General features: G+C 41.4%; 1 protein-coding gene across 4 annotated transcripts in view; it reads left to right on the forward strand.

The window, feature by feature from the left end:
• The window catches only part of EVL (Enah/Vasp-like), a 133,048-nt gene that overhangs the window by 18,448 nt on the left and 94,027 nt on the right, over nucleotides 1-20,573 (forward strand). For 2 of the 4 annotated variants that reach the window (XM_090141604.1, XM_090141605.1), the window contains exon 1: nucleotides 17,134-17,261. The exons of the other annotated variants lie outside the window; for them this stretch is intronic. In XM_090141604.1, the coding sequence (XP_089997730.1) occupies nucleotides 17,149-17,261 (113 nt within the window). In that variant the 5' untranslated portion in view covers nucleotides 17,134-17,148. Of the gene's footprint in view, nucleotides 1-17,133; nucleotides 17,262-20,573 lie in introns of those variants that run through there. 4 annotated transcript variants of the gene reach the window in all.

A 20,573-nucleotide genomic window follows, 5' to 3' on the forward strand; every position in this document is an offset into this window, starting at 1 on the left:
TGGAAGGTGCCCCAGTGCATGGGGGTTGTGTTATTGTTTTTCTTCTTTATGGGTATTAGTGCTTGTCCTTCTGTTAGGAAACTGAATTTCTTCCCCACTAGCACTGGAAACTGGAGAATGGATGATGTTCAGATGATGTCCTGAAAGCTGCCCAGCTGATGGATTGTGAGAAGGCTTTGGCTGCTATACTGATTTTGTAATTTACATGCACTTAACTCTGAGGTGTAACATGCTGCTTACATAAAAAAGACATTTTTGTGTTAATTTTGACACCTCCTTTAATTAAAGTGTCAAACCTAATAATGTTTCACTGGAGAGTACCCCTCTCTCTTCAAGATGTCCTGCAGGAACAGCCAGGATCAGGAGCTCTGATATTTCTCAGGTCCTTAAATAGATAAGTAATTTTTTTCAGTTTTCACTTTCTTTGTGTGAAGAACAAAAAAGGGCATTCCTGATCTGTCTCCTATGTTTTACAATATAACCTCGGGCACCTATAACTCTCCTCCAGCATTATAGGGAGAAGGTAGAATGAAGTGAAGTTGTAGGCTAGTTAAATTTCCTATATTTCAAATTGTGCCCATTGCTTCTTGTCCTGTGACTAGGCACAGAATCTCACTTTGTCTTTTTTACACCCCTGCCAAGTTTTTATAGACATGGATGAGTGTGTGAGGATGTGATGGCAGACGTCAAAAATCTTCTGTAGTCAAGACTTGTGAGTTCTAGGAAGGCCAGAACCAGACTGGTATGATGTCCTAGCCTTTCCCCAAGAGGTGCTCTGGTGGTATCCCACAGCCAGCATGTCTCACCAGCCATTAAAATAGTATGGCCTAGTGTGTGAAACTACTTGTGGGCGCTATCCTGAAGTCTTGGAGCAATCCAAACTTTCGTACGTGCTCATAGAAGTGAGTAATCTGAAACTGCCACAGTTTAAGTCTGGTGCTACTGTCTGAAGCTGTTTCTGAACAAAGAGTTCCTCAGTATGTAATGAATAATTCCTTCACATGTTTATTCTAACATCTTTTGTATCAGCTACCAGGGCAAGAAAAAAATCACTTCTTTCTCTCTTTTTTTTTTTTTTGTTGTTGTTGTTTTTGACCTGTTATGAACATGCAACCTCATTTCTAAGAGGGAAACAATAGGACTTTACTGTTTTGTTGTGGAAGAGGGAGCAATACTGACCTTGATGTGATAGCAATACAGCTAAATCTTGGCAAATTCTTTACCTCATGATGGATAATCTATGTATGTCCTGGGTGAAACTCTGGGTCGTGATCAGATCTGAGCTTTGATGTATCTGTAAAATCCTCATAAGCCAGTAGCTCCAAAAACCTTGGCACTGTGGTCTGGTGGTGGAGAGAGCTTGCTCAACAGATTCATTGTGCCAATGGAGTTTTCTCAACAGCAGGGTGTTTGCTCTTACAGTTCTGCTTCTATTCTCCAAATGTTAGCCCTGATTTTTCTGCTTCTTTACTGCTTCTTACCATCTTTCTAGAGACTGCAGAAGTATAAAAAGGCTCAGTTGTGAACAGCTGCACTCTTTGAATGTTTACCAGAGCTGTCAAGTAAACTCTGGTATTTTCCATGTAAGTACAACTTCTGTCCTGCCAGTGCACTTAATGATGAGTCTGAAAGTCAGTAGATGTTAATGTCCTCAACTGTGGATGGGAAGCTGCCTAGTTCATGGCAGATACCTTTGGCTGCAAACATGCTAGTATATAATTAAAGTGCTTTTAAGATCTGGAACATTTTTTTCCTTCAAAATAGCAAGAAGTCAGTGTGATTTTGGTGGTATATGAATAGCTGTATTTGTGTCTAAAGTGCACACTTCCACAGTTGTTTATATACACTTCCAGATTAGTTTATATACGATGTATACCCTACACATAAGTGTCAAATGGTTTATTGTCAGTCTCTGCTTTTTCTGAATAAGCTACTGGGCTTCTGAATATATAAATATAGGTGGATATTTTCCATATCCACTGATATTTTATTTGATAGTGGTGATGATGCATGTCTAGTCTCATCCTCCTGCTCCTCTTTTCCCACTTAATCCCTCAGAACTTGGAGAAAGTCGACTAATTACAACTAGCTTGAAGGAAGATTCAAAATGGAAGTCCATGGCTCCAATTAATTTTCTCTGAGAGTCCTTTATATCTTCTGCTCAATGTTTAAAGAGATTAAGATGCTAATCAGCAAACGTGTGTCAGGAGTAAGATGCTATGGCTGTTAGGGTGAATATTGAGGTAGCATAACTTGTAATTGCTGAGGCAACTTCTGTGTGCAGTATGATTCAAATTAATCTCTCCTGTATTGAAAAAGCTGTTGTTGATAGTTTCTTATCTAGGGATAAATAATATATTACTTCCTTTCATTTCAAATTCATGCAGCCTCGTGCCTTTTCTTGGAAGAGATTTTGCATGGTTTTAAATCATTTTTCATAAGCAGGCAGAAATTCAGGCACGAATACCCAAGTCTTAGTCATATCAGCTAAGATTTGCAGACTGTACAGGGTGAATCTTAGTTTCTTTGGATATTTGGTGGTATGACCATATTTCTTCTTTTACTAATTTGACATTTATCTGTAGTATACTTATCTTCTGCTGTCTGTCTTGTCTATTTAAACTGCTAGGGACCTTTTCAATATTCAGCTTTATATAGCAATCAGAACCACACAGCTCTAAAGTGGACTGGATATTTTAGGTACCATTGCAGTGACTGATAGCTCAATAATTCGTATGCAGCTTTTAGTTTTCGTTCAGACCGTCTCAGTTCCGTTGGGCTGCAGATTGTTACGTGGTGTTATACCCAAGGGCTGATTAGAAACTTGGTAAGAATCCCATTCTTTCTGATTCACTACAGTGCACCTTCCCTTGAGCTCCAGAGTAAGGCAGATGGGGCTGTGGTTGGGAAAACTTTCCATTTCACCACTGTGCTGCATGCTTGTCTGCACCTGGTACAGACTATCCGTTCATGAAAATGATATGTGGTACTCCCAAAGTGATAAGAGTAAAGCTGTGGGAGATCAACGTGGGAAAAACCTGACCCTGGCTGTGCTGTGGCCAGGCCAAGGCTCTCGGTTTGCAAAGTACAAAGTGTACTGGAGCCAAATCTGGGAGGGGGAAGTTTGCTGCAAATGTTCACGTGTGGTTATATTTAAAGTTAGATGAATGTGGACGCAGGTAGGGTTTTTTTAAGAAGGCTAACTTCTTGAAATCAAATTTTGGTGATGAAAATGAAGACTACAGATGGAAATGAGCAGTCAGCAGCGTAGCTGAGAAGACTATTCTTGTGCAGCAAAATTGATGTTAAGTTTTAAGGCAACATACAATAGAAATCCAGTGGGTGAAAAGAAGGGGGAAAAATGTTCATTTCCTCTGCACTCTTTCCTTTAACAGCTGAAGGTTAGAGTCAGTACTCCAATATTGAATATAACATTGTTCAGAAGACTTTAGAGTACTCTAATTATTTCTGCTATTTTCTCAGTACCTGAACAAACTTAAATAGCCATTCCTTCTTCTATTTCAATAATCCTTTTAAATCTTATTTTCTTAAGCCTGGGAAAGACTTCTGAACTCAGAGGACATCCTATTGAAAGGAGATTTTTCAGCATTTTCTGGGATGCTGTTTGTGATTGCTGTATCTTCCACTGTCCAGAAACACTGGAGCTGTTGTGAATGTATACTGATTACATATGCTCCTGTTGGTTCATTCTGCTTCTCTTTTCACCTTCTATTTTCTTCCTCATGAATTGAATTTTTTATAGGTTTTTATTTTTTCTTGAATGGTCTAAATGTCACTTCAGCATAATGATAATGGCAGAAGTCTGCTATGTTAGTAGCTTTTCCCTTGCTTCAGCAAGGGTATAAATAGTTATCTCATTAAAATATCTCAGTCTGTGATCAGATAACATCACCTAGCATTTGGCCAAGGCTTTGGTGGAAGCTCAGGTCAATGGACCAAGAGTGATGCAACTGAGATACTGAGTACCAGTGGTACAAGCTGCTGTTTTTGCAGAAACTGAGATCTTATGCAGACTATCTACTGTGTGCTACTTTAGTAGCTAGATTCAGAAATTTCACTGTTGTCTTTTTACCTTATTCTGGTTTGTCTGTTTGTACCCTTTGCTTCTTTGTCAAGCTTTCATCAGAGGTTACTGTTTCTCTTACCATCTCTCTTGTTTGTTAGAGACTGGACTTAAACCCACACGTTGTTTTCCAGAACTTACAGAACTGCTTCAATGGGAACCATCATTGCTACATCTGCCTGGCAATACTTTGGGAAGTGGGATGGGAGTACCTCAGTTCCCATTCCTTTAACTGCTCAGCCCATCCCTCCCCAACTATAATTAGAGTTATTTTCCTTTTCCAAAACATAATTAAATTTTGTGTTATTGTGGACATTTTTCATCAGAGGTTGGACTGATTTTACAGCCTGGTAGGGGTAGTAAACAGTTTTCTTGTAAGAGGTTTTTTGTTGCTGGTTGTTATTTCCGTCTGCTTCTAGGCACTTGAAATCTGTTTTAGATCATGAGAAATTGCAACCTTCTTTGCTAAGAAGTCATAAGGAGATATTATAATCTCACTTTTATTTATTTATTTTGCCATCCACGAGTTCATGAGGTTTTAGAAAGTCCCTGTGATCTCTGTTAGGTAATGTCACGCTGATCCTCATTCATGTGGACAAAGTGACACGATCGTCTCAGATCTTCCAGCCTTATTTGGGAATCTTACTAATTTATTAACCAGAAATGACACTTTTGGTTATCTTACAGGATAGGAGCCCTGCTCTTGCTGTCTGTAATGCTACAACTGGTTGTGAAATTGCTGGCTAAAAGAAAATGAAGTTAAAAAAAGTTATCCCAGTGGAGCCTTTTCAGCAGCTGACCTCTGCTTTGAAAGCTTCTGGAGTGTGTTTGCCTTTGAGCACAGTGAGCTCATTGACAAGGGAAGCCATCGCTTCAACAGTTGACTATTTATTTGCATAGTGGCTCTTGCAGAAATTGGAAGACTGGGCAGTGTTTTTGTAAACTCTGTTTCAAAGAGAATGGATACTTAGAGGAAGCTGTACACTATAATTGCTGTTAGTTGTGTAGAAAGGTTTTTATTTTGGCTAGCATAATAAATAAACACTAACATTTCAAGCGAAAAACAGCCCTGTTCCACTTGAATTCAAGTCAGAATGAGATTGGGGTGAACAAGAAAACCAAAGTTCAGGCTTTCTTTATTCAGCTGGGTGGGATCTTGGCTAACTCTGACTTTGAAGGTAAAATCCTGTTTCCTACAAGTCAGAGGCAGGGCACTACCTTGCACAAGGCTCTTGGGCACGGTGTTCAGTAAGCATATGTGAAGTACATCCTAAATATGTAAGATGACTTTCCTTAGAGGTTGTGTTCTTTGTGGTAGTTTTAATGTCTTACTAGGTTATAAGCAGAAGTACCTACTTTCTCCTTCTGGATGCCTATGGAATAATTCATTTGCATCAGATGGTGTGACTGCATGTGTTTTTGTGCTCCAACAGTGTGCCCTTATTATCATTTCATACTATCACGTTTGTTTAAAAGGAAATAAAACCAAGCCCAAGGTTATTACTGCATATATATAAGACAGACCAAATAAATTCAGACTGTTTCCAGTGGTGATTCTTTGCCAAGAGTGCCTTTTCCTATTGCTCCAGCCCCTTCTGTCTACTTTATCAGCACCATGGGTTCAGATGCTGATGAGGTATGTCACAGATTGCTGCTTCCTGGTGACATTGCTGCCTGTGTCCTATCATTCGCAGAATCCCATAGCTTGATGGCACAACTGCTGTCCTCAAGCAGGGTGACTGGAGGCTCTTCAGGAGTTATGGTTGGATCTGGGTGGATGTTTCATACAACAACTAAACCCCTCCATGTGAGAATGTTTTCTTGTACGGGAATGAGCTATAGCTATAAAGGGAAAGGAAAAAGGGGTGGGGAGCAGCCCAGAGGCGCTGCCTGCTTTTGCCTTCCCTAGGCAGTGCCCTACCATCTTCCCCTCCCAAGTGAGAAGTGGTTTTCCCAGAATCTGACTCTCTGTCATTTCCAGTGCTCCCCTCCCTTAGCTTGCTCTCCAGCCAGCAACCTGTGCCCTTTCTGCCTGGCCCAACCTGGCATCCTTAAATCTTGCCTCCCTTACAGAGATGCAGAGGTTCACCCTGGAGTGCACAACGGCATGACAAAATCTTTCTGCATCCCTCCTAACGTATCGCTGTGTCTGTTTGGGGCTGCTGAGGTCTCCCCATGCATAAGGATCCACGCAATCCCAAAGCCAGCAGAATGGACCATGCTCAGGGCAGTGGGCACAGGCTGCACCCCAAGCCCTGGTCCCCTGCACCGGGAGCCTTACTGCTCTGTTGCCTTGGAGATTGCGTGCGCTGTTGCTAGGCAGCAAGAGCATCTTCCTTCGCCTACCGCAATGCCACGAAATCCTGAACTTTCCTCACTCCCCTTGCCCTTCCTCTGCCTGGCAGAGATGGCTCTTAGCCAGCTTCATTCCATGGCACGGCGGTGGGCTGTGAGTGTTAACCCTACAAAACAAGAAAAGCCCACGCAGTAGTGCAAACGGCACTGACGGCAATGAATTCAGGGCTGAAGGAGTTAAACTGGTTGGGGATAGACTACAGAGGAAATGATTACTAGTAGATAAACTCCTTTAAAATGTTCTGGCTTTCATGGAAGGGGAGGTTGGTGGCTGCAGCCTTTTGTTGCATCATTGGTGGTTTATATGAATAAAAGCACAGAATAAAATATCACTACAAGGTAAGAAAATCTGCTTGAATGGGCCCGATTAATCTCTTGGGTTACGATATATATTTAGTTTTCTGTCGTCCTCTGCTTGTGTTTACTGATTTTGATGTGGCATGCGGATGATAATTTAGCCTGTCATGTACAGTATTTGACTTATTTGGCTTGAATAATAAAGATATCAGCCTGTATTCTTGGAGTATACTGCATTAATCAGACTTGCAGGAATGATCACATGGTACTCTATCGCCTTTCCCTGTTAGCTGCTGCTTGTCAGCAGCTGGCTGAGCTGTAGGCTGCAGGCCAGTATCTGCATACCCTTTCTCTTCAGAATATTTCAAATATTCTGTCTCATCATTATGCATTTTGCTGCAGTTTGACAAACTAAATGGTTTTCCTGCACGTAAAGAAGATTATTTTTAAATTTCAGAGCATTTGTGTAGTTACTAGGCCATGTATGCATTTGAAGAATTCAGGTAGGCTCTCTGTTTTATACATCAGTGTGCTCGGTTTTTGTTCTCACCGGGTTTTTGCTGTGTAATGTCAGTCAGCTCTACAGTTAGTTCTTCAATGTGTGAATGTTTCTTGCGTTTTAAACCTTTACCCTGTGCATGGGGAGAAGTGCTTGAAGGGTAAGATGCAGGTAACGGTAGCTAACTGCATGATGAAGTGCAAAGCTGAGTAATTGAATGTATCGTGCACAGATTTCATAGCCGTGCAGACAGGAGCAGCAAGTGCAGTGCAGTTATAAATATAAACCAGAAACGGTTCTGTTTAAAAGGGTCTTTGCTATTTTTGGTTCCTGACAATCTGACAGATGCTCCTTTGAGATAAAATCCTGATTGTGATAGAGAAAATTGATGCTTGGACTGTATACAGGATTATATTTTATGTTGCTGCAGAGTATACGTGTCTGTTTGTCATAATCTTGTAGTTGCAGAATTCCATATGAATTTTGTTTAAAATAAAGATATGGTTGAATTTGTTGCGTTTGGTTTCATGTTTGCAGACATTTGAGCGATGGGGTTTGTTAGAGTATAAAATTAGCACCTTTTATTTGTTAGTGGTTTTGCTCAGCATTGCTTTTGCCCTCCCCCCCCCCATCTCCAATATAACTCTGTCCTTATGCAAGTATTGAGGTCTCTTAAAACTGTAACAAGTATTTGAAGGCATGAAACAGAATTTCTACAGAAATTGATATTTTTTTCTGCAATAAAACATTATTGGACTTTAAAAAAAAAAAAATCTGGTTTGTAGTTGCAGGGTAGGGGGTGTCATTCTTTTTTTCTTTTTTAATTTGTTTGGCTCAATGTGTTCTCATAACTTGTGTTGTAAAATTTCTGGATAAGATGGTGTCAGTGTAGTAACAGCATTAGGGATCATCTCATTATATGTTGGTGTGACTGAATATCATCATCATCATGTGTCATATTCTATTCTTCTCAGTTTTGAGAAGAGATTGTTTGACCAAGTATGTAACTAGATGAGAGGATGGTTTGTCTTTGTATGTACAAAGAACACTCTATACCAAATATTTTAAAATTAAACTTTCTAGCATCAGACAAAATATTATTAATATTACTCCTGTCTTTTGTTGGAGCATTTAATATATTGGCAATTTCCCCTTTTTCATATTTTACTGATCAGTTCTTTGTGGAAGTGAACAGTGTTAAAAGCAGTAAAAGCAATTGCAAGAACCTCTGAGGTGTTCTGATTCCATCCATAAATGCTGAGGCTCGTGGAGCATGCTTCTCCTGTTGTGAGGTGCAATGTGACGCTGTCTGAGGGAAGAGATTTTACTGGAAAACCAGATAATGCTGTGTAACTGCAGTTGTCATAGGGCTGTCAGGAGATGGTTGAAACCTTGACATCACTGATTGTTGGCAGTAAATTAAGCTGCAAATGGGCTCCAAACTTACTGTGCCACTTACTGTGCCCACAGTTATTTGTATTTCATCCAATTGATCCTTTTCTTAACAGAGTGGAACTCTCAATAGATCTACCCCTGTGAGGGGAGTGGGAAGGAAGGTATTTTTAAAAATTCTGTTTTAAAAGCCTCAGCTGTCTTTCAGTGTTGTTCCTACACATCTTATGCCAGGAAGACACCTACTTTTATGACAAGAATGGTCAAATGCCAATTACACACCCATTAGGCTTATTAAATTACTTGTCTTCTCTTAGACTTGCTTTGAAAACAGTATTAACATTTAATGTGCAGAATACTAGACCTTTTCGTTTTAATCTTTCACATTGTTAAGGCTGTGGTTTCTGTATAGCAGCATTTAAATGGCATTTGTTTTATTTGGCATTTCAGTGGTGTTTTGTTAAGGTTCTGTTTGCATGTTGATGGGATTTTTAAGGTATGATTATTCCCATGCCTATGGCTATATGATGCTTCGATGGGATCAAAGCATATCTTGAAAGATAAAGAAAAAAAACGTTGGTCAAGTTGACCAGTGGGGTGGAAGTCTCTCCCCATGCTCATGGATGCAAAGCTGGTGGATCAGTAGATGGCACTCTTCTCTGGGCTAATGGCCCCTGGTGCTTGGAAGCTCCTTGTGTTTTACTGCTGACATTTTCCCCTGTGGACTAACCATAAACTTACCCTCACCTACCCTGCCCAGCAGCCTGACTATGACCTGCAAATGGGTACTTATGTGCTTCTTGCAGAAGCACAGTTGCCTGCATCCTTCAGTGCACCCACACAGTCAGGGTAACGAAGTGTCCAGGGCTGGGGAGATGGACACCACATGCATGCCTGCCAATGGGAGCCTAAACCTGTATGTCACAGAACCATAGACTCATAGAATTGCTTGGGTTGGAAGGGAACTTAAAGACCAAACTGTTCCAACCCCCTGCCATGGGTGGGGACATTTCCCACACCCAGCCTGACTTTGGGCACCTCCAGGGATGGTGCACCCACAGCTTGCTGGGCAGCAGTGCCAGCATCTCACCACCCTTGGAGTGAAAATTACCTCTGAACATCTAACCTAACTCTCCCCGCTTTTAGTTTCCTGTTGCCATCAGATTATGTAAGAAGTTGATTTCCCTCATGTTTATAAGCCCCTTTTAAGAACTGGAAGACTTCAATGAGGTCTCTTTGGAGCCTTCTCTTCTCCAAGCTAAACAAACCCAACTCCCTCAGCCCTTCTTCACAGGAAAGATGCTTCAGTTCTCTGATAATCTTAATGGCCCTTCTCTAAACCTGCTTTAACACCTCCACCTCCTTCTTGAGTTCGGGGCTCCAGGCCTGAATGCATTGCTCCAGATGGGGCCTCAGGAAGGCTGAGCAGAGGGGGATAATCCCTACCATTGCCCTGCTAGCTGCTACTCTTGATGCAGCCCAGGATATAGTTGGCCTTCTGGGCTGGGCCTCAAAAACCCATGGGGCTCACTGGATGGGTAGTGGGGCTTGTAGTACCCCAGCTCAAGAGATGCCTTCTCAGTCTGCCTGTCCAGGATTCCCCAGCAGTTTCAGTTTGATGCAGCATTCTTCAGTTACTGGCTAAATGGTGCTGGAGTATTTGTGCTGAATGTTAAGCAGCCACTGGTTTTCTCTGCAGGAAAGTCCCAGGTGGATGGATGGAATAACCCCAGTGTGCTACTTGTGAAAGCCCTCTGGGATGGCGTGTTACCCCTGTGGTTGCTGTTGAATGAACAGGGACTTAAGCCTTGAAGAAAAAAAGGGAGTAAATCTAGTTAATGACCTTGTAGCTCCTTGCACCGGTAAAGATGGGTTTATCTGGCTCTTGGGAAGTGCCTAATAGCTCCAGAAAAACTGCAATTGATTTTGAAGTGCGGGTGAAAGGAGCAAAGCTGGTTCTTTGTTTGAGGAGGCAGCTGGATTGTGTGAGATACCAGTTGCATCCATTTCCATGCTGAGTTTCCATGCTGTCTTTGCAGAGCCCCAAACCTGGCATATGTTTTGCTTATGACTGGAGATGCTCACTAGCCATGTTTTTATCATCTCCTGTTGACTGCAACTGAAGTTGTAATAGGTCTTTGCACATGAAGCCAAGAGGAGGTGTTGCCCTTGTTGTACTTTTCTCAATTGTGCTCTGTCCAGGTTTAGCTCTTTAGCAGCAGAACAAAATGCAGTTTTTTTCTTTTGTTGCCATGCCTTTATCTTTGTGAGATATTACTTGGTATTCTTTGCAGTGAGCCACTGTCTGTCTATTTCTGATACACCGCCCACCACAGCATCACAGTATTTTTAACTGCATCTTCTATTCCCCCATCCACTGAGCAAACCTGAGAATGCTACAAAAAGGAAAATGAGGCTTTCAACATAGCTGGCTGTGAACAGAGGAAGCAAAATCTGCTGATGCAAAGTCAAAATGAACACAAAGCATTTCAGTGCCATAACTTTGCCTTTCCACAGTGGATATAGAACCTTTAACTTGATGATCCCCAAAGCAGCAGCAGCACTCAGGTGGTAACCCCCAGTGTTAAAACTCAGAGGCCATGAGACTTCTCCTTTCCTCTGCCCCAAAGAAATAGCAAAACCATTTATAGAAATGAAAAAAGGCTGCTGCTCTGAAGCATTGCAGGCCTTTCTTCTGTGCTTTTTCCTGCTGAACACTCCAAAAAAGGAGGCTGCTTGAATAGTCCTGATTTTCAGAAGTGTAGCAGTAGTTGGAGTACTCAAGCAAAAATGAAGCTGTAGGTGAAGTACTCAAAAAGATTTACTTGTATCACCAATTGTTCCTTAAAGGAAATAAGGTCTGCAAGAAATATGACCATATTGATGAACAAGAAGCAGCAGGAGAGTGGCCAAAGGAGGATTTTCCCCTGCTACAAGAGTGGCTTTATGGAGAAGGGTGATGGGGTTGCAGCACTATGGAGGGGTGAAACAAATCATGGTCCCAAGTCAGCAACCCTAACCTCCAGGTGAGATGGAGCAGACAGGGAAAAGCACACCGAATAATGCAGTTAGTCTTTTCTGACAGGAGTGTGAAAGAATTGGGGCATAACTGTTGCTAAAGTCAAAAGGCATTATTAAATGTGGTGGTGCAAACAAGTTTAACATGGAGAAAATCCATGGATGGTGTCTGGGCAGCATGTAATTGCTTGCAGTGTCTCAGCTCCTGCTACCCCACGTTGCTGAACTTACTGCATGCATTGCCATGTTCAACATACCCAGTGGGGACTTAATAAACAACCCCAGTGTGTGAACCTAAAAGCTGGAAGAGGGCAGCTCAGCCAAGGGAAGCTGCAGGCTCGCCGCATTGCCACTTGCTCAGCTCAGACCTCCAGCTACTAGTGTGCATTTATTTTGTCCTTGTGCCAATGCAGTAAAATTGAATGCAAAACTTGACAAAAATACATCGCTGGAACAGAGGCTTTTGATTACACACAGAGACTGGTGAGTTGTTCATGTTGCGCATGTGAATATTCCATATGATGCAGCTCACCAGGGAAAACACGTGTGCCCAGAGGGTTACAGCTCTAAGATCTGTAATGCTCTTTTGCATCTTTCTTCATGTGAGAGTTCTCATCTAAGTTTGTGACCAGGATGCCAAATTTAAAAAAGAAAAAAGAACCAGTTAGGATTATTTCTTTTTTGTGGGTGAAGGTAATTGCCTGAAATTTGCCCTTTGTTATTCAGAATTGATTTTAGATACTAGATTTTTGGACAGTTGTTATTTATCCACACAAGGCAAAAGCCCTGAGGAAATGTTGCTTCTTTACACGGCAGATTGAAACAAATGTTTTTGCTGACATATTTTTCCCTGTGACAACCGACACTGCAGTTGCCACATATTTCCTTGGTTCAACACAGATACATTTGAAGAGGAGAGGAATACTTCTAAGGAAGTAATATGAGAATACCGTTGCTGGGAATGACGATAAGCATATACTTACTCTCATAATTTATTGGGTTGGAGGAGCTTCAGAGTGTATGGTAGGAGGTAAATTCCAGATGCATCAAAATCAAACTGTGTGGGACGTGTGTTTAGTCCCAAAGCATGGGGCTGTCTGGGGAAGAATGCTGTGCTCCTGTCTTTTTTCCAGTTCAACCTTGCAGCCCATGCAACAATTTAGTGCCAAAGACCTGGCTGGGTCGCTCATCATCTACTGCAGTGTAAAGCATCTGCAAGAACATGAAATTTTCTCTCTGCTCCCTTTGCCGGGTGGATGTGGCAACCTGATATTTTGCATTCTTCTGTTTCTCTCTCATCTCATATCCTCACCCAATATACTTTTTTTTTTTTTTTAAACCATTCTTGTAACGATGTCTATTAACAAGCAGTGGATGTTTTGGTGAGCAAGGATCCAGATACAGGTTTCAGAACTGAAACCAGTTATCAAGACACATGGAAATTGATGTCTTTAAGATGAAAACAAACATGCAAGTACAGATGGTTCCTTTAAAGAACAAAATTAATGATAACTTTTAAAACCACCTGTGGGCATTCACTAGGAAAAGTCATTCTCTATCCTACTTCCTCTGTTTAGCCTTCAGTGTAGAGTGTCCAAAGATTTGAAGCACTTTTTCTATCTTTTGAAGTTTATCTTGTACATTAAAGAGCTGCTGCCCATCTCTTACTGGCAGTGCCAGCTTCTTAGGGGTAAGTGCTTGGTTTTGCTGTGCTGGTGCCTTCCTGAGGTGCCCATTATCCCTGTCCCAGCTCTGAGTCAACCATGTGACACCGCAGGTGCCTGGGTTCCCACTTGCCTTTTCTCTGATACACGTTCCGTCAGTTTGAGCCCTATCCTCGCAACTTTCATGTTTATCAGCTACAGGTGGAGAAGACACTGTGCATGGGGGAAAAAATGTCAAGAGAGCTGGTGCTTCATTACTAGAAGTACTTGTCGAGAGAAGAAGGAACCTGGGTGAGAGGGATGCTGAGGAAAACTTTCCCACGCAATAGGCAGTGTGAGGCAAAGTGCCGTGAGGTTTGGGGATAGCAGCCTGGCAAAGCTGACCGCAGGACAAGGCTCAGGGATGATGGATCTGTCCATGGAAGTAGAGCTGAGGGCTTGAATCTGAAAATAAATGAGAACAAAAGCTCTCCACTCCACCTTGGTGAAAGTACATGCTGCAATACTTCTCAATTGATAGAAATTGAAGCACGAGTGTTTTCATTTAGGTTGTTCAAGTAGCGTGGTGTCCCCGTGTGGGTTCTGGTTACGAAGACTCACTTAAAATTCTACTTTGCCTGATTCTGGGTGATGTGGGATGAAAACCTGTTCTTAGGATCACACGGAGCTGGGTTTAAATCTGGATTATCCATATCCTAGCAAAGAGTCTTAGCATGTACCTGCAAGGCAAGAGAGATTGGACTGCATTCATGGAATTACCTACGTAAAGCATGCTATCATAGTGCTGTTGTAGCTGCCACGGTCTAAAGGTACAAATGAGGCAGTGCATGAAGAGAAAGGAAATACCTTTCATTAAACCGCCCAGAAGAAAGATAATTCTTTGAAGTTAGACTTCAGCTTTTTATTAATATATCAAATTTTAGCAATGTTGTAAAACATTCCCATTAAACTAACTTCCCACTAAATCTGTTTGTGGGAGAGGTGGGAAAGAGTTGGGAAAAGAAACAAGTTTCAAGGAAATAAAAGGAGAAAAAGATAAAGTTTAGGAAAATAAATGATTGAAACTTGTGCTTCAAACTGAAGAGAGTTTTTGGATCTAAAGGTGTGTCTTTAATTCTGACCGTAAGAACTGATCTAATGAAAGGCTGGCAGAAATAATTTGTTTCTCCACAGAACATCTTTGCTTGATGAGGCAGCAGTTTTTGATGTTGTTTCCTATGAACTGCAGTTCATGGAGTTGATGCTGTTCTGTTGAGCTGTCACAGATTTGCTGCTCTTTAGCAAGGGGCTGTTTATTATAATGCTAGGTTAAAATGCTCACAACAGGTAAGACTCATTTTAACATCCATTATAAATTATTTGAGATGCAAAGTCATGCTCTTTTAATTGAGGGAGTGGAAATCATTTTTCAAAAATCAAGCAAAAAATCATTTTGTGTGGATCAGATATTCACAAGAGCACATAGGTGCTCTTATTCTAGGGAGCAGGACCAACTGGATGCTATTTACAAAGAAGGTTAGCCTTTGTATTTAAATATTAATACACGTGTGGAATGTTTTAATTACTTGAAAATCTGTTTCTGAGTGCTAAATAGTAGAAAATCTGATTCTACAGTCACCTCTGTGCATTGCAGAGTGGAGAGAGTGACCATTATGATGCTATCGTACTTAGAAGCTGCTATTTTTCTAACATCCATGATTTTTCTGAGCATCAGGTTGCAGGAAAATAAGATTGATATAGAATTCTTCAGTAGGAAGCCTCTAAAGTTGGTGAGATAAATCATCCTCTGTGTGCTTTTTACGTTACTGAGATGTATCAGTAAACGTTTGTGACGGAAAGATAGGTATAAGTAGGCAATGGTGGTTAAAGCCTTTTTAGAAAAATGTACAGGAAGGACAAAATCAAGAAAAATTCACATATAACCCAGAAGAACTCTGTCAGAGCAGAAGAGATGTGTAAGCACGTTTAGTTTGTGACTTTGTCACCGGTGAAGGAGGTTTCTGCCTAGAGCCTATGCTGTAGGTCACACGCAGTTACAGCACCACTTGGGCAGAAATGAATGCATGTCCCAGTTATACCAGATGACTGCGTCATCTTTGAAAATGGGGAATGCAGCCCAAGCTTCACCATGCTTAAAATCAAACAAGGCAGGCCTTTGAGTCAAATGTAATTGTGCTATGTGGTGCAAGTGAACTGATTCCATTATGGTACTGGGACGCTTATATTGCAAGAAAAATAGCAAATGATGTATGAATCCTAAGTGCTTAGTGCTACAAAGGGTGGAGGAAGAAACACAAACCTTAGGAAAAGATCACACGTCAGAGACATTATTGTGCTGTCAGGCAAGATTGTTGGCACTAATAACAAGTAATGCATTCATATCAGTAGGTTCCCTATAGTCATTTTTAGCTGGTGCAGATAACTGATGGTAATTTCCAAAGGCACTCGGACAGAACAGGCTCATTAAATAAAGACATGCATTTATTTAAACTATTTTTAAAGTGCAAAGTGAGAAGGAGGAGAAAGAAAACATCTGATTACAGAAGAAAGTGAAGAGTATGAATCCTCAGGGTACGGCACATGTAAGGTATCTAGATAATTTAACATGAAAAAATTGTCTGATTTAGTGCGGAAAATTCTGACATTGCTGACAAAGATGTAGCAACATCCTGGCTTTGAAGGTTGAAGTAAGAGAAAATCAATCCTGAAATACGATGCGGCTTCCTGGCACTGCGGCCTGTGGAAGAGTGGCGATGCTCGGGGGGAGGAAGCCGTGCTCTTGTCATCACTTCAGTGCCAAGCTCCAGTTACTCACGTTTAGATAGAGTTCTCTGCCCCCCAAAAGTGATCACGTCCGTGTCTTTGATGTGAAAGAGTTGCCTGTGGGTGTCTGTGGGTACGAGCCCTGTGCAGCTCAGTCCCAGCAGCATCTCACATCCTCTCTGAGCCCAGCCACGTTATGTGACATCAGGGCAGCTCCCATTGCCAAACACTCAGGATTTCAGTTGGCTGCCCTTGTGTGTGTGGGCGAGGGGAGAGCAAGGGGTCAGACATGGAGTGTTTCTCCCTGTAGAGATGCAGTTTGTCTTCTGAGGCCTGGAATGTGTTTTGCTTGGCTTTCCTGGTTTGTTCTGGTAGAAGCATCCCCACCAGTTTCCTTCGTATGGGTTACAATCCATGCAGAGCAAGCAGCTGGCTGCACCATGTCAGATAAACCTTTCTGGTGCATTCTCAGAACCTCCGAGGTTTTAAACTCTTTATCTGCAAATTACATGTACGTAGATTCAAATAACCAGTCTCGGAACTCAGTCAGGTCTTGCAATTGTTTCTTAGTACTTTAAAAGGATGACACAGAGTCTTTCTGGTGTGTACCACAAATAGAAATTTTGATTTTAAGTATGCACTGACACACACATCCTGTTTTATACTTTATGGAGCCCATCTGGTAGAGGAGCTGTATTTAAGAAAATGCAATGCAGGAAAAGCAAAATCCTGCCATTGCGTTGCTACAGTGGAAAATTACACACTGTACAGCAACTTGCACTCTCAGTTTAAAATGATGACTGACAGAAAGCGTGTTTCCAGGGCTTTCTATGCTGAATGGATTACTTAAACCATAGATTCCTTCAGATGTCTGAGTCCAACTGTGGCAGTATTAAGTAAAGAAGTCAGAAACTTGAGTGAGAATGCTCACTGAAACCATTATTAAGCTTTAAGAGAGGCAGTGAAGCAAAGATTAGATGTAGCTGGGTGTGGAAAACAGCTGTGGAAACAGGTGTTGCTTGTCACTTCGAGTTTTACTTTGATGACCAAGCAAATTCAGGTGGGTAGAGACAGAGATGGTGAACAGGTCTGGCTGTGCAGGAATTGCAGCCTCTTGCACCAGTGCTTTCTGCAGCTCAGGAAGACTGCATTTGTCCTGGGAGCTCTTCAGTCAGACATATGGGCCAGCGTAAGTCATTTGTTTCTGTAGTCAGTGCTTGGTGTGCAGACCCAAAATCTCTGTAACCTTGAAATCTCTGTAACCTTGAGAGGGGATCAAATGTGACTGTGATGCCTGAGCCAGGGAAACAGGGATTTGTCTCTAATGCTGAGATTTAAAGCAGATGCTACTAAACACGACATACGTGTCTGTGGGCACTGGGCACACTGCTTTGGGTCACGAACATGGATGTAGTGGGTCTCACTGAGGCAAGGATGCTTTCCCTCTGAAGCATGATACAGTGTATATATTCATGTATATTTATGAGACTATATATTTGTGTGTGTATTCCTACTGTAAATGGAAGCTGTTTTCAGGTTGAAATGCAGGCATTTGTATAATGTGAGCATTTTCCTGAGTATTTCCTTGGTGGAATTTGTGAAATGGAAGGTGGAGACAGTGATGCTTTGCTGTGGTTTCCAGCCCAAGTAACTGTCTGCAGTGATTCAAGTGTGGCTTCTAGGCAGAAATTATTCATATTTGTCCATTAGACTTGGCAAAAGCCTGTAGGTTTGTTTACGTTGCTGAAACTCAAATCTATTTGTCTGGTGAATTTAATGGCAGAATGTGTGGGCTTATATATATATGTGTATATATTTATTTATTTATTTATTTATTTATATGCAGTCATATTAAGCAGATGTTTTTAAAAAAATGAATGTTTTGCATTAGTACATGACAACAGAAAAGAGAACGTGGTGGTGAACTTATCATGTGTCAGATCAGAAGACACAAATCACAGGGAAATTAGGATATAAATACCACTGAGTATTATCCAAAAAAAGTTACAGGCAAATTAATTTCAGCTGTTTAAAAAGTAAATATCAGCTAAGTGCTCTTTATAGCGGTAATCATGATAGCATTTGTATACTACTTAATAATATCTCTGTTTTGATGAGGGGTACTGGAGTCCCAGTACGCTATAAAGATGTTAGTCAATGAAGACAGTGTTCCTGCAGGATCAGAGGGCTGGAGCACCTCTCTACAAAGCCAGGCTGAGGGAGCTGGGCTTCTTCAGCCTAGAGAAGAGAAGGCTGCAAGGAGACAGTGGTGCAGCCTTCCAGTATTTAAAAGGGGTTTAATAAACAGGAGGGGAATAAACTTTTTACAAGAGGGACAATGATAGCACAGAGAGGAATGGTTTTAAGCTCAAGCAGGGAAGGTTTAGATTGGATGTCAGGGGGAAGCCCTTCACAGAGAGTGTGGTGGAGAGTGTGGAACAGGCTGCCCAGAGAGACTGTGGATGCTCCATCCCTGGAGTTGTTCAAGACCAGGTTGGATGTGGCCCTGGGCAACCTGGTCTAGTACCTGATCTGGAAGTTGGTGGCCCTGCCTGTGATCCTTGGGGTCCCTTCCAACCCAAGCCTTTCTGTGATTGTTATAATTATCCCTACTTTCCAGTTAGTAGGAAAGCTAAGGTTAAATGACATGCCATTGGTCAGATTCTGGATTATATGTAGTTCTGGGAATAGAAATCATTACTCAAACTTTCAATCCAAATTTTTAATTCAAATGTTAGAAGGAAAGACCTTGTCTTGTTGGGAACTTGGATTTGAGGTCAGTCTCTAGAAGGTTTGCTGACTTCACCTTTTGACTTTTTTCTGCAGTGGAAAATAGCCCTGCTTTCAGCTTCAGCCATGGGAGGATAAGCAGTGTTGTGGAAGCAGCTGTGCAGCTGTCTGAGATGAGCTTCATTTTCCCTAGCTCAGAATGTCTACAATCTCACCTGGTCCCTATTGACTCCTTGTGTAATCAATGGAGAGTAAAAGCTGCTGCTAATGTGATTCATCTGACCTGTTTTAGCCGCTTACTGTAAAAGCAGATGAAGCATGCTCTATAAGCACTTCTATTTCTCCAAGTTTTAAGGGAGCCTGAATGAAGAACCAAAATTTATAGGTTGTCTGGGCTAGGTGAGGTGAAGCAGAACTCCAAACAGGTAGCGTCAGCAACTCCAATATGTCAGCTGGCCCAGACCGTGGCTTACAGCAGTTTACCTTTTTCATAGTGGGGTTTTGCAGCTGCTTGGCTGATGATACTTGCTGCCAGCACTAGACTTCTTGCTACACAGAAATTAGGAATTAATGTATTCTCACAGCTTACAGCGTAGGAGGTTATTAAAAGAAAGAGGAAGTGTGTGCAAAGAAAGACGTTAGAAAAAAATTGTGGATTCTCCCCATGCTGACAACTCAAGCCTGGTAGGGCTATTGTCAGGCAGCTAAGGGTGACTTGTTCTGTTTTTGATGAGTTTTGGAACTAGCTGCCCCAAGGACAAACTGAGGATAGCAAACAGTATGGGATAAAGTCTCTGCCTAAATCAGCTGCTTACAGGGTTATTGCTTGCTGATTATCTAGTTCTCTAAATGTTCTGCATGTAGCACTTTCATTTTCTTATTGTTTTTCTTGATCGTTTGGCCATTAATTTAACTTTCATTAGCTTTAACTTCAGTTTTAGAATACAAATATGGGAACAATCCAGATACTGTCTCATTGACTTTAAGAGAGATCACTGATTTGAATTTGGTTTACTGCTTGAATGCATCTTTAGATTTCAAAAGATGGAGTAAATAAGAATCTGTGTAAAATATGCTGTTAGTCAAGGCAAGTTGGTTTGTGATTCAGGTACAAGCAGAAGAATACTGAATAGGTTCAGTGTTGCATGGGGTGCTTCACACAGCTTTGATTGCACCTCTTGTGGAGAACATTTAGCTGTCCTTTATTTCTCTGACACATCGTCTTCCAAAATGTTCGTGTTCTTCAGTTTACCTTAAATTCTTGAAATATATAGATAATGCAGTGCCTGTGGTACTTACACAGCCATCTGAAGTCTGTCTTTACAGACATAAACTAAGTAATTCTACATCAATATTCTCTTTTTAATCTATTCTAACATAATTTACAACAACCCTTCATGTCCTTATGTATTCATACATCATATTTATAAAAGCCTTCCCTGTATGCTAAGTTCTGTGATGTACCTTGGCAGCACTTTTTGTGCTTTGGCTAAAGTCTCTGTGTGGGACTTCCAACAGCAGCCAAACCACTGAAATGTCTGTATGGAGTGTCATGAAGCTTTCCAAAGGAAGGGTGTATTTAAAAGTCCAAAGAGCTACTTGTGCCTGGGTAGTAAAACCTACCCATGAGTGGAAGACTGAGAACAGCTTCCTTCATGAACAATCTATGTGCCTATTGGGGTGCTGGAGAAGTTGTAGAAAGAATTGCAGAAGTTTTAATATGGTTCTGAGTGTAGTGAATACCTGAAACACAAAAGTAAGCATGTTAAAG

This window comes from Phasianus colchicus, chromosome 5 (assembly GCF_987193195.1).
Source record: "Phasianus colchicus chromosome 5, bPhaCol1.hap1.1, whole genome shotgun sequence".
NCBI lineage: Eukaryota > Metazoa > Chordata > Aves > Galliformes > Phasianidae > Phasianus > Phasianus colchicus.